Source organism: Typopeltis vanoorti, chromosome 15, assembly GCF_054136105.1.
Source record: "Typopeltis vanoorti isolate ZY-2024b chromosome 15, IOZ_Tvanoo_1.0, whole genome shotgun sequence".
NCBI classification, from domain to species: Eukaryota; Metazoa; Arthropoda; class Arachnida; order Uropygi; family Thelyphonidae; genus Typopeltis; species Typopeltis vanoorti.
Window position 1 is genome coordinate 23,334,089 of NC_143563.1, and position 15,507 is coordinate 23,349,595.

General features: G+C 35.4%; 1 protein-coding gene across 2 annotated transcripts in view; it reads left to right on the forward strand.

The window, feature by feature from the left end:
* The window catches only part of Ns4 (Nucleostemin 4), a 186,507-nt gene that overhangs the window by 158,585 nt on the left and 12,415 nt on the right, over positions 1-15,507 (forward strand). For both annotated transcript variants that reach the window (XM_090404747.1, XM_090404748.1), the window contains one exon: positions 4,803-4,971. In XM_090404747.1, the coding sequence (XP_090260873.1) occupies positions 4,803-4,971 (169 nt within the window). The remainder of the gene's footprint in view (positions 1-4,802; positions 4,972-15,507) is intronic.

The following is a 15,507-nucleotide window of genomic DNA, read 5'->3' on the forward strand; positions in this document are numbered from 1 at the left end:
TGTTCTACCTTGCCTTATTTTGGACTGTCTGGGAGATCTTCCTTTTATTTTTGTGAAAAACATAAATCTTACTTCAAGTATCTTGAGCCTAAACAATCTGGCCTTGCTGATCACCATCTTTACTAGTACAGAGTCCTCTTGAGTAAGAGTAAATTTGTACTAGAGGATTCCTCATGGAATGTCTTTATAAGGAACCTTGAGAAATGTTACTTTCATTGTGCAAACTTAAATATATATTTGATGCCTTATTTTTTTTTCCATTTATGGGAGATAGTACTTCATCTTTTTTTAAATTTGTTTATTCAGTTATATATTGTTGTTTTTTTAATTATTAGGAATTTCTTGACTGTTACCTTAGTAATTTTATTGTGGTGATTTATAGACTCTTTCTGTTAAGTGTATATTATGCTGTTCCATTTCTTTAGTAAAGATGCTTTTGACTCATAGGCCAAAATTTTCATTAAAAATTAATTATTTACCATGTGTCTTCCATTTCTTCATCATCATCATCATCATCAAATTCCTGCCATGTACCCTCAAGGGGTGTACAGGATATGATAGTACTACATGAAAAAAAAATTACATCATTACTAACTTCCTATCTACAATTTTCCTCCAAATCAGTCTGTTACTTGTCAAGACTCCAACATTATCAGATCTTATATTTCTATCGTCTAAGGTACTTTGTACCGTATCAATCCACCTATATCTTGGTCTTCCTCTGGTCGTTTTGCTACAAACCTGGCAGAGAACACTTATTTTGCTAATCTTTCTTTGCCCATTCTGTTTAAGTGACCATACCACCTGAGATTAGCTCTGCTAATGCATTTCTGGATGCTGACAATGTCAAGTTCTTTCCTAATATCCTCGTTTTTAACATGATATTGCCATTGATGCCATCTGTTCATGGCTCTAATCTTTCTCAGGACTCTCATATCTGCGGTCTCTAGTCTTTGATCAAGTGTTTTACTTCTGACCCAGCTCTCAGATCCATAAGTTAAAACTGGTTTGAATACTGTCTTGTATACAGCTAATTTAGTGTTCTGACTAATTTCTCTCTTATTCCATATGAATTTATTCAATTGACTTCCTACCATACCAGCTTTGCCGATTCTGTTGTCTATTTCTATATTTAATTTACCATCTTCACTAAAAATCATGCCTAAGTAGCTGAAATGTTTTACTTGTTCCACAGGTTCTCCATTCACAACACAGTTGACATTTTCAATGATTCTGCCTATTTTCATTGTGTTTGTCTTTTTAATGCTGACCTTCATACCATATCTATTACAACAGTTATTCAATTTAGTCAGAGAATCTTGCAGACTTGTAGCGGATATATTTAGAAGTATAACATCATCCGCATAAAGCAAGAGCTGATATTAACATCTCCAATTTTGATATCATGTTTAATACCACTTTCCTTCATAATGTGATACATATAGATAATGAATAACAGAGGGGATAATGTACATCCTTGTCTCACACCAGATTTACCATTAAACCATCTTCCTTACTTCCTTCAATTCTAACTGCTGACTTACAACTCAAATAAAGACTATATATTGCTTGATATAATGCCCAATCGACACCATATAACTGTAGTGTGTTGAATAGCTTCTCTTGGCACCTTGTCATATGCCTTTTCCAAATCGACAAAACTTAAATACAGATCTTTGTTATATTCCAATGCTTTCTCGACTATTTGTCGTAAAGTGAAGATCTGATCCTGACAGCCTCTATTTGGCCTGAATCCAGCTTGTTCTTCACCAAGCTTTTCTTCCACAATTCTTCTCAACCGTTTCTCAAGTATACTTGCATAGATCTTGCCTGGAACACTCAGTAGGGAAATACCTCTGTAATTCTCACATTCAGTTTTATTTCCCTTTTTATATATGGGTACTATGAGAGCTCTACTCCAATCATCGGGAATTCGTCCCTCTGTTCATGCTTTCTGAACTATGCAGTGCAGCAACTGTAAGACTTTTATACCACCATACTTCAGCATTTCTAGCCGAATCATTTACTCCTGCTGCCTTTCCACATTTTAAGCCTTTGATGACTTTTTCTACTTCAAGTATGGATATGTATTCCTGACTGTATGCTTGTTGTGTGTTTTTTACCACTGTGCTATCACTGCTTGTTTCATTTAGCAATTTTTCGAAGAAAATCTTTTTCTGCCGTTTTCATCACCTTTATCATCTCTAACTTCTTTTACAACTATCTTTCCTCCATTTCTAAGCTTCTTCAACAATATCCTCCAGAATATCTTACCACCTTCTTGATATTTATTTTCTATGTTCTTTCCAAAATCCTCCCATGACTTTTGTTTAGCTAGTTTTACACAGCATTTAGCTTTCTTACATTTGTCTCTGTATTCTCTAAGAGCACAAGCTGACTTATTTGCCAGCAACTTTTGATATGATTTCTTCTTTTTCTTCACTGCGTCTTTAACTTCCTGTGTCCACCATGGAGTTCTGATTTTTCTATCGTTGTAGACAACCTCACCACATGCCTCTCTGGCTGAGTCAATCGATGTTTTTTTCACGGCTTCCCACTGGATCTCCAATTGGTCGCTTTTCTCAAACTCTTTCATTTTTTCTTCAATAATTTTTGTATATTTTAGTCTACAGCTTGCATCTGAGAGCTGCTCAACTTTTATTTGCTTTAAAACTTTCTTACATGTTATTCTCTTCAATATGAAATTCGATTTTATCCTGCTCAAGACTAAATAATGATCTCTTCCAATTTAAAATCCTCTGTACACTCAGGTGTCCTGCACCAGGGAGAAAACATCACTATCAACAATAACATAGTCAATGAGACTTTTCTTATTCCTTCCCACTTCTCTCCATGTGAATTTGTACACATTTTTATGTTGGAACATGGTGACCAACATAAAAATTAGAAAATTAAAAAAACTAGTAATAACCAGTCCATGTCCTGAGCAGAAATCTAACAGATATTTGCCATTATTATTAGCTTTCTTTTTTTCTCCAAATTTTCCCAAATTATTTCTGTATGTCTGACAATCGTTTCCTTCTCTGCTATTTAGATCCCCAACAAGGACCAACTTTTCCTTTTTCATTGTGTCAGTTCCTTTTTCTAAAGCCTCAAAAAATTCCCCGCTTCTACCTTAGTAGAACCGTCTGTGGGTTCATAGGCACAAATAAGTCTCATTGTCCAGTTCCCCATTCTCATATTTGCCCACATTACTCTACTTGATTGAGACTGACTGCCATTCAAGAAGATTAGCCTCATATTTTGTGTTGCCTTGATTGTAATTCCCTGAATATAACATTTTGTATTTATTGCTCAGAAAGATCTCACCAGTTTTCATCTTTTTTTTGTTTCAGTCACCCCTATTATGTTGATCTGGTACTTATCTAATTCCTCAGCTAGCTCCATTTCTTTGCCATTCAGGCTTCTTATGTTGATAGTACCGATCTTTAACTCTGGTGATGTTGAGTTGGGTTGTGTTTTCAGATTTGTTCCAGTAGCTGACTTTTCGCTGTTCGTCCTGGTTCCCTGATGAAAACAATGGAGTCCTTGTTTAACCGGGCGACGCCCCAGCCAGAATGAAATTTTGTCATGTTGTACCATCATTTTTTTATTTTGGTTTAACCAATAAGAATACAATTTGGTCAGCTAAATCCCAAATTGCCAGCCTATCCTTGTTCATTCAGTATCTAGGTAGGTACCCAACAGGGTGCACCATGAGAAGGTGAGGATTGTACATTAGGTCAGAAGCCCTGGTCAGTTCTCCGCATTCTTCCTTTAAAGGCTATGTGGAGGTCTCCTCTCAGTTATACAGCTTTGACCCTTAAGACATCCATTTCTTTTATTTTTTAAAACAGATGAATAGATGACCAAGGCCCATGTTAGAAGTTTAATGGAGTGAAACAGCATTGGGAAAGGATTAAAAATAATATTTAAATCATGAAATATTTAGTCTCAGTTACAGACATATTGCCAAGATGTAGAATGAGACTTGTAATGCATTGACTTGTAACTTTAAAAACAGTGGTAATCCAAGATGACATAATAGTCAACATAATGGGAGTAGATTGTGTGTTAAAAGGATGGAAAAGCACCCAGAGGAAGATTGAAATATAGATGGATTGATGTTTGATAGCCTTAGAAAACCAAAATACAAGATCTGACAGGTAACATATTAATTTAGAAAAGGTTGTTTAATGTAATCGTATTATCCTGTATATCACTTTGAGGATATCTATCAGGAAATCATGATATCTCATCTCATATTCCTTTTACCCTCTTTTACCTTGTGGTGCCAAGGGTTTAATTAATTATCAGACCTCAAACTGTTCACGGGATAAGGTGGTTAGCCCTACACTGTGGTGTATCTTATGTCCTGTATTGTTGAGTTCTCTAGGCCGGTTTGCCTGCTTTGCGCGATGAAAAACCCCCGGATAAACTGGGATAAAAATCTTACTGTCCACGCCCAAGACTGGCTAACTTGGCTATGGCTGAAGAAGATCCTTCAGCTCCTCACGTCACCGATGGGAATAGATGGTTGCGAAGCACACAGCCACTAAGCTAATCACGCGATGGAAATCATGATATTGTTGTCTTATACTTATCCTTTGATCAAATAATTATCTGATGTGTATTTTTTCATGAACATTGCATCATCTCTCTTTTTATTCCTTAATTTATTTTATACATAAACTCTCATGATGTATAAAATAAAATAAAATATAACTATATTACATTACTCTTTTTGCAGAACAATAAAAGATGAACTTTTAGTCCATTCTGAAATACATTGTTCTATTCAGGTGCTCATGGGATGTTATCGAATTGCCCAGCTTCGTGAACCTTATTCTTCTGTGTCCTACTTAGCCCAAAGAATACCAATTCCACTTATACTGAAACTGCATCATCCTGAACAACAAGGAAACAAGGCTGATAAAGATCTAAGGTGGTCTGCCTATAATATATGTGAAGGTACAGTAGCAGCAGTAAATGCCCATATGCTGTAATATTTCTTTTGAATATTGAAGAGAAGTTAATTATTATTGATCAGTGAAATTTGATTTCACTGTGAAGAATCAGTGAACTTTTAAGATTAGTGATTAATTATCCTGAATAACAGAGAGAACAAGTAACAGTAATGGTTCTGTCTTTTAAAAATCAGTAATTCAAATATGGTTTGTATTTACATAATGTGATATATATATATATATATATATATATATATATATATATGACATTATTGTTCTATAAAACTTTTACGACCCAAAAATAATTGCAATCACATATTCTTTCTCTTTCCAGTTTAACCATCTGCATTTTATTATATCATGTTTCTTCAGGTTTCAAACTGACAGTGTTGTTAACTGTCATTACTAACTAACACTTACATATCCTATGTCTCTTATAAGATTGGTAATATTTAAACAGTGAGAAAGTAATAAATGTTTAATATTTAAGATTTTTTTTTCTTATACAAAGAAACAAGTAACAAAACTAAATGTAAGTCAGCACCTTTTCATTATTTTATTTCATATTTAAGATAGATTAAAAAATTAGAATATTAGAAAATCTTAGAAATCAGCTTGGGGCAGTTCCATGGATTAGAAAAATTAGAAGGGGGAGATATCACAGTGTATGGGAGCTAGTGAGAAATATTTATCAGCAGCAATAGTAAGTTACATACCTCAAGTGAAAAAAGATAACACACAAAGTACATGAATAAAGAAATCAGAAGTGACTGGTATAGTAAGGAATACACAATTGGAATACAAGAAGAAACTAGCCATGCAATCCAAAAAAATCCTAAGGAATTCTTTTGTTACATGGCCAGTCATTTCTCCTCTTAATAGAGGAGAAATGACTATATCTATGATTATGAGAAATGTCTATATCTATGACTATGAGAAATGACCATCTAACAATATCATTCACCCCCAGTCATTTCTCCTCTTAATAGAGGAGAAATGACTGGGGGTGAATGATATTGTTAGATGAAAATAGAAGACAAGTGACCAGTGCAGATGATACTGAAGTTTGTTTAAAGATCAGTTTATTTGGACATTTCATCCCAGAAATGGAGGCTTTATTCCTGGATGGATAGGATTAAATGGGCATGTGAAAAATGTGTTTCAAGTACAATCCTGGATGGGATTTTGCTGCATGTTTTGAGAGAATGTGCTAAGAAACTGATAGCTTTATTGACCCATCTGTTCAAAAGTCTAGCTGCTGGGAAAGTGTCTAGCGAGGAAGAAAGGTGAGATTCTACTATCAGCACAAGGCTGCTAGTAGAATGAAGTTGTCAAACTATAGACCAATTTGTATTTATTCTGTATTAGTTAATTTTTTGAAGACATTATTGAGTGATTGTATACAAAATGGGCAGATAAGAGTAATATGATCTGTAAAGGTTAACATGGATTTGTTAAGAGGCATTCTTGTTTTAGCAATTTGTTTGCTTTGGTGACAAGAGTAGTAACAAGAGAAAGGCATATACTGCTTCTTTTTTTTCCCCCATCTTTGAAAGCCATTTAATAGGTACCACATGATCAGCTGGGCTTTTAAGTTGCAACTCATGGAGTCAGATATCAGTTTAGTGAACTGGATCAAAAATTGCTTGCCTGATAGATATCAGAGAGTTCTGTACAGGGACGCAGTATCAAGGAAAAGGAAGGCCACAAGTAGAGTTCCACAGGAATCAGTACTGGTATCTTTGCTTATTAATCTTTATGTCAATGATATCATCACTGGGTTACAGAGATATTCAATTATTTGCAGATGATGTGAAGATGAGAAGAATAGGAATGTCATTTTAATGCAACTAAATTATGTCTTGAAATTTGGGATCGACAAATGGGAGGCTGCATGCTCTATTGGTGGAACCCTATTAGAGGATGCAGAGGATCTTTGGGATGATGGTGAATAAAAATTTGAGGCTTAGGGAACATATTGTTGGAAGTGGTAAAGATAACCTAGAGGATTCCTGCAATACTAAGAAGGACTTTGACCAGTAGAGATAAAAGAGTGATGATTTCATTGTATAATGCCTGATCAGACCACATCGGGATTATTATACTCAGATTTGGATAGCAAAAAACAATATCAGGACTGTATGATGTTAGTTATGAGGATAGATTCAGGGCTTATAAACTACAAAGTTTGGCAGATAAAAGACAAAGAGATGACATGATTGAGACATTTAAATTGTTGAGAAGTATTTACAGGATTGACACTGGGGAGATTTTTCATGTAGTAGAGCAAGGGGAAGAAACAGGGACAAGAAGCCATCCCTGGATGTTGTGAAAGGGGTGAGGTGTCTTTTTAGCATGGAGAGTGGTTGGACCATGAAATCATTGCCTGATATGAGTGGTAAATGTGCAGATGATGAACAGTTTTATGAAGTGTAATAGACTGTGTTGTCTAAGACAGTGATGATCCTGAGGAATCCCTGTGATGAATCTTCACTCCATGGAGATCCTGATAATCATTCAGGATCTCCGTAGAGTCAAGACTCCTGATGATGATAATTTTTAAATGCAATTAACACCTCTGCATATGTGTTAAATTATATTATACATATAAACAGATCCATAAATAAGTAGCTATAAGTAGATCCATGGATCTGTTTATGGATCCATAACTGCAGCTTTATACATTCACTAATTTCACATCTTCAGACTATTATAATGGTTAAAAATATTATCTTGAAGGAAGGAAAACGAAACATATTACATGTAAATTGCTCTTAAATATGTTTTTTTTTCTTATAATTTTTTGGGACGATGCTAAAATAAAATATAGCTAAATACAGTAAAACCCCTTTTTTTACACTTTTCAGGAGACTGATGGAAAAAAGTGTAAATAGCAGGAAATGTAAAAAAACATTAAAAAAAGGCTAAAAGATGACTTTCTGCTATTATGCGAGTCTACATACTAGATTACAAAATTTAATAACTGAAAATAAATGAATTTACAATTACTTACATTTATCTATTTAAAAAAATCTTTAATTGTTGATTGTTTTTGATTTTTGTTTTTTTTGACATAGCGCCAGATTGCTTTGCATTGAGTTCAGTGCTTGACCTGTTTTTTACTATCGTGTTCAAAGTGGACACAGAGAGTCCAAGATCTTTTGCTAAATGCACACGTGTTTCGGCATGCCAATCTACGCGTTGCAGAATTGCCATCTTTTCTTCTACCGAAATACATTTTCTGCCTTTTTCTCCATGTTACTAACATGGATAATCCACCACTGCAACTTGAAAGCAACTTTCACACGCTAAATTATGTAGCAGAAATTCTGTAATATCAATTCGTACTGTGATTGAAAAATCACAGTATCGCTCATCACTATATTACTGGTGCAAGTCACCGTGATGGAGGAAATGAAACTACAGCTGAAAGCAATGCCATCTGGGAACAGAAATTGATTCGAAAATCAGTATTGCCACCCTAGAAAAAAAACTCAAATCACGGGAAATAACTTTCACATCAAGTTGTTAATGGCGGGAAAACAATATATCGTAAGAATAGGCCTTAAGAAGGGACCAATAGAAAATGACGTAAATGGCAGGAAAATGTAAATTGCGAGAACATAAAAACAGGGTATGTTGATTTTACTGTCTCATAAGCAGCCAAGTGAAACTCAGTCTCCAACCTGCAGGTTTAAATCCCACCATAGGCATGGATGCTTGTGAATGTTTTTAGATGGTAGATGAATTTCTTTGCCAGATGCGAGGCTACTATCCTGTTGTAGGAGATCTAAAATGGTTTGAAAAAGTTCCGTGGCCTTTAGAACAGATAATCCAGATTATGTTGGTGTTCTATATTAGAATGTGTGTGTGTGTGTAGATTTACAACCACTTCTGGATGGATTCATAAAATAAACAAATAATAATTTACTCTTGAAACTTCTAATTTAAGGACCACATGACAAATACTAATAAAAATAAACTTTCTTAATTCTTCAATACTCAGTTATTTGTATTGTACTATTAGTATATTTTTTAAGAAGCATGATTTGCAAACTGGATTTATGTTTTCTTTTCCATACCATTAAAATATTCTGATGTGAATCTTTCTAGAATGTCCTTTTTGACCCACATAGCATATACCACATGAACAGTATATATTTGTAGACCTTAAGAAGATAAGTGTCTCTTTCCTTAAAGGATAAGGAGATTTTGAGATGTGCAAGAATCTTGAGATTGTATGTAAAGCAATAAAAGCCACTTTTATATTACAATGTCAAAGCATCTGGGAAATTTTGTCCATCTATATTATGGATCGCTGGTATTCTGTCCAGCATCTTTAGAGCACAAAAACAGTTTGTCACGGTACACAAACAACAGTTTACTAAACAGTGGTATTAGTTTAAAAAATTGCAATGGACAACACAAGGAACTAAATATCAGCAAATAAGTTAAATAAATATTAATTATTTTCTTATTATTCTTGTATTGTGAATTATAAATATTAATTATTTTCTTATTATTCTTGTATTGTGAATTAATACCATTAAATAAATGGCATTAATTTGTTTTACAAGAGGCCCATCCCTAGTATGAGAAGAGTGTGGGTAAGGTAATGAAGTTTTTTCTCTTCTCTATGCTGCTTGAGATGTTACTGGTTCTGTTCCTTAGCATTTTGATTATTCTCATCTACAAAGGGGTGTTGGTTCGAGATAGCATGAAGGTATCTGCGAGTGCTGGTAGATTTTATGGAACAAGTTGTCATTTTTCAGAGACCTCTAAAAGTATATCAAAAAATGGTATTGTCCTATTGATTTCATGTTTCAGAGTGACCATTATAAGATGGTGTAAGCTACTTAAATAATTCTTGAATGCTTTTTAACTTGGCTGTACAATGAATATATTGTGTACATAGTACAGCTAAATTTTAAATTTTTATTAGTAACTTCTATGACTTTGTTGAAAGTTTTTTTTCATTTGGTTAGACTATGAATTATATATATATATATATAGTTTAATCCTTTATCCAAGTGTAAGCAAACAAAGTTTGCACCTGAAGCATCTTCAGGACTGGGGCAACTTACCAAGGAAAGTGATGAGAACTCAGTCCACCTATGCCACGAGTTGCCCCAGTCCTGAAGATACTTCAAGCATAAACTTTGTTTGCTTACACTTGGATAAAACTAAATACATAATTTATAATCTTAACCAAGTGAAAAAAAAATACTTCCAAAAATACTTCCAATTTTTCTAATCCAGACTAATTTAATAATAAGGTGTGACACTTTTTGGCAACTAGCATATGGAAATATGACTTTTGCATTACTTCAACCTAGGTATCACCTCTGATACCTAGGTTGAAGTAATGCATGGCATTATACATGTCTGCAAGGTGATGTGCTTTGCATTATGGGATGCCAAGGAAAGTAATATGAACTCAGTTCACCTTTGCCACGAGTTGCCCCAGTCCTGAAGAAACAAAGTTTGCAAACTTTGTTTGCTAACACTTGAATAATTTCCTAATTTCCTAATTTGCTAATAACTTGAATAAATGTTTTTCAAAAGATTCCCTAAATAAATTAGCTAGGACTGAAGTCCACAGCAACATCTTGTGTTTATTCACAGTACACTTGTCTTTGAATTGGAAGAAAGTGTTTTCTAAGAAGTGTTTAAAGATTTGTGATGCTATCCAGAGGGAAAAGATTATGTAGTAACCCCAAGGTTTTCTTCATGAATAAGTTTGCTGCATCTAGGATTGCTAAAAGGTCTCCAAAAGTTTAATGTATTCTTAGTTTGTTTTTCAATGATGTGATGACTTTGATTTTTATGAATGATTCTGTTTTTTCAAAATGTGGATTAACCAGGAGAGAAAGATGCTTATCTAGATTTGGAGATAGGTGAATCCTGTGGATGGGCTAAAGTTTTTTTTTGCTGTTTTTATCAATTTATATATATATATATTATAATTTTTATTTATATTTACATAGTCCAGAAACCTTGCTCTAGAGACCAAACATGGAACTTTTTCAAGCGACTTCAGGCCCCCAGTAAGGTGAATCCCTAGTGTCTATAATAGATCTTCAACTACCATTTTATGTATTTTTGGAGCTCTGTAAATTCTTGGAACAAGTGGATGTCTAGAAGGTCACTTTTTTGATTTCCTCTAACAGTTGTTGAGGTTTTTGATGAGATCATTTATCTCAACCTAATTAGTTTTGATTCTAGTGCACCAAAGAAGTTATTGTCATCTAGTAGGTTATTCATTTTTGAGATATATGCTTCAGTAGACATGACAACTTTGGCATTCCCTTTATCTCCTAATGACTATGATGCTGTTGTTATGTAATTTCAACAGAGTTCTCAGTTTTTGTATTGAAAATACTGAAAATACAGTTGATCCTTGAACAACGTGGGGATTAGGGGGAGCTGATCCCCCCTGTATTGTTCAAAAATCCTCATATAACTTTTGACTCCCCAAAAACTTAAGTACTAATAGCCTACTGTTGATCGGAAACCTTACTGATAACATAAACAGCTGATTAACACATATTTTGTATGTTTATTATATATCATATACTGTATTCTTTCAATAAAGTAAGCTAGAGAAAAGAAAATATTATTAAAGAAAATCATAAGGAAGTAAAAATACATTTATAGTACTGTACTGCACAGTACTAAGTTTACATCATCTGTTTACAAGATGAATTGTATGTCTGTCAGTACCTACATTAATATTGTCTTATATGATACAAAACACTATAGATGTTATATGTATTTCTAACACTAGACATCAAAAATGAAAAAAAAAAAAAAAAAAGAAGAAATTATTCATATTTATTTACAGGTATAACAATTTCATGCATTGATAATGAAGCAGCAATATGATTGCTTTATGGTAGCCTAGTGTAATCGATATGATTGCTTCGTGCTAGTCTAGCCTAGACACTAATGAATGAATCGTTATAAAATTTGTTATTCTAATTAATTAAATAAATTTAATAATTAATTAATAACAGTTGATTTTATGCAGTGATGATGATTTAATACTGCATCTTTAAGTGTATTTACATTTCTCGACTGCAAATGGTGTTATGTACAGTCTGTGTTTGTGTGCATAAGTTTTGATAAATTTTAACTTTTTTTTTATAATAGATTTATGTATATTTCATGGTAGTAAATTATACAATAGACTAGTATGTACATATTTTATACATTCATGACATAATTACTTTCTGTTAATTTTTTAGATATTTTTTAGGCAATGCAGTTCATCTGCAAATTTTTGTCACAAATCTCCCAAAAAATTTCCAATATATTTATTCAAAAAACCATGTATAAGTGGAAGCATGCAGTTCAAGGATCAACTGTACTTCTAATTTCAAACATAGATTCTGAATTTCCCCTTAGATAGCATAAACTCATGTGATCTATTAAATCAACTAAATGTAAATAATAACTTACATTTAGTTGATTATTTGTTTCTTTACTTTATTTATTATTTAATGCATTTAATACAATTACATTAAGTAGAATTTAATGTATTAGTGTTTAATGCATTAATGTATGTAGTGTATTAATGACGAAATATTATTAACATTTATCAAATAATAGATGTAATACTGCTTATCTGAAACAACTATTATCAGTTCATCTGAAATAATAATAATATTATTATTATTATTATGTGACACCTCCAGGGAGTCCAAAGACTCATCGAGGGAGGGCATCTACTCTATGAGTTTCCATCTCCACCAATCGCAACACCATCACTAGTGTTTTCACAGACAATCATAAGCATCTATGCCCATGGCAGTATTCGAACCCACGACCTTTTGGCTGGAGAGCAGATACGCTAACCACTCAGCCAACCAATCTGGCAAACTTTATCTTGCATTGGCTGGGAATCGAACTCGGGCTACTTAGAATGCGAGCATTTTTGTTTTTGAGATGTTTTTGCAGCCTATCTGTATTGTTTTTGTAAATAACAAAAGCAGTGCAGGTAAATTGATACAGTAATGTATAGTATAAGGACATTCATTCTTCTTCTTCTTCTGCAGCTTCTCCCACTTAAGTGGGGTCACTGTTGATGATGAGTCTCCTCCACATCCTCCTGTCTTGGGCTGTCACCACACCCAAGTTCTTCATCCTCAAGTCCTCTCTTTTTGGCCACCCACGCTTCCTCCTTCCTTGCACATCCATCTGCATGACCCTTCTTCCCAGGTATTCGTCCTCCCTCCTCATCACATGATCAAATCATCTCAACCTTGCCTCCTGTATCTTCACTCCTAAGTTCATAACTTTCACTGTTCCCTGCACCAACCTGACATATTTCTCCGGAACCTTCTTCTCCCTCAGACACCGCCAAACTTCCTGTCTTGGCACTCTATCGTATGCTTTCTCCAGATCAATAAATGCCAGATGTAGCTCCCGTTGTTTCTCTCGAAACTTTTCCATCATCTGCCATAACCCAAAGATAGCATCTGTTGTTGATCTACCAGGCATGAAGCCAAATTGTTCCTTTGCAATCTCCACCTCCTTCCTCAATCTTCCATCAAGAACCCTTTCTAGGATTTTCATTGTGTGGGACATCAACTTTATTCCTCTGTAATTTTTACAGTCTTGTTCATCCCTTTTACCCTTGTAGATGGGGACAAGAGTACTCTCCCTCCATTCCTCGGGTATATTTTCCTGTTGGCAAACTTTCATGAACTGGTCCCACAGCAGGTCAATTCCCTCTTCCCCCAGTGCCTTCCATGCCTCCACTGAAATCCTGTCGGGGTCCACCAATTTTCCATTCCTCATCCTCTTCATGGCCTGCGTCACTTCCACTCTACTGATGTTCTGCACCATCCCCTCAGAAGGCTGCCCATCTTCTCTGTGAGTCCCTGCATTTTCCTCATTCAAAAGTCCCTCAAAGTATATTCTCCGTCTGTTTCTTATGTCCACATCCCTCCATAATATTCTTCCTTCAGCGTCTTTGATCTGCCTCACATGTAAGATGTCCTTTGCTGCTTTATTTCTACATTTCGCTAGTTGGTAAATTTTTCTCTGTCCTTCCTTTGTTTCTAATTGATCATACAGATCTTGATATGCCATGGCCTTCACCTGTGCCACAACTCTCTTGGCTTCTTGCTTTCTCTCTCTGTCCTCTTCCACTCTTGACTCATCCCACTTCTGCTTTGCCTTCCTCTTAGCTGTCACTGCCACTTGTACATTATTATTCCACCACCAACCCTCCTTCAGCTCTCTAATCTTTCCAGATGTCTCACCAAGCACCTCGATTGCACAGCTCAGGATTACTTTTGAATTATGTTTCCACCAATCTTTCCAGTCCATCTGAAATCCTCTCTAACACCCTCTCCCTAAAATGATTCCTCACACTCTCTTCTTTTAAGCGAAACTTAATTGTCTTCATCCCATGGCTTCCAGAGGTTCTTATTTTTGATCTTATTTTAAAGTCTATGCACAGCAGTCGGTGTTGCTGTGCCACTTGATCTGTTGGAATTACTTTACAATTTGTCACAACCTTAAGATGTTTTCTTCTAGTCAAAATGTAGTCAATTTGTGAACTGTTGTTACCACTCCTAAATGTTATCAAATGTTCTTCCCTCTTGTAGAAAAACGAGTTCACAATTGCCAGATCAAATGCTACTGCAAAGTCCACAACCCCCTCTCCTTCCTGGTTCATCATTCCCACTCAGTGGCCGCCATGCACCCTTTCACAGTCTCTATTCTGTCTCCCTATGTGTCCCTTCAAATCTCCTCCGACAATCACCATCTCATTTTCTTCCAGTTCCCTCATTTCTTCATCTAACACATTCCAGAACTCATCTTTCTCTGCTGTACAGCCAACTTGCAGGGCATATACACATAATACGACCACCCGCTCTTCTCCAAGATCTAATTTCATTCGCATGATCCTGTCGTTCCTTCTACCCACTTCCAGTACTTCACCCTTCATTCTGCCACACACCACAATTCCTACACCATTTCTTCCCTCATTATTCGCTCCAGAGTAGAACAATTTATATCCATCTCCCAGTTCCTTTGTCTTTCTCCCCTTCCACCTTGTCTCCTGCACACATAAAATGTCCAACTTCCTCTTCCTCATCATGTCTGCCACCTCTCTTCCCCTTCCAGTCATGCTTCCAACATTCAGTGTTCCCGCTCGCAACATCCTCTCCACCTTCTGGGCTCGCTTCTTTAACCACACCCGCCCTTGATGCGGTAGCCATCATCCACTTCTCGCAGCTGTAGGGCGATGTGGCTAAGCATCACTTAAGGGGTACGTCCTAGCCCTTATATCATTTTCTCTTTGACTCGTATCATAGCTAGAGCTGGCAGTGAAGTTTTACGACTGGATGCCCTTCCTGACATCAACCCTCGCCATTTATCCGGGCTTAGGACTGGCACCTATTGAGGTAGCTTGTCTCCTTCGGTGGCTGCATAAGATGAAATGACTTAGCAAGATAGGAAAGATTCACCTCTAGCCCTCAAATACTCTAATAGCATCAGGGGGAAGGAGCAAGGAGAAGAGAAA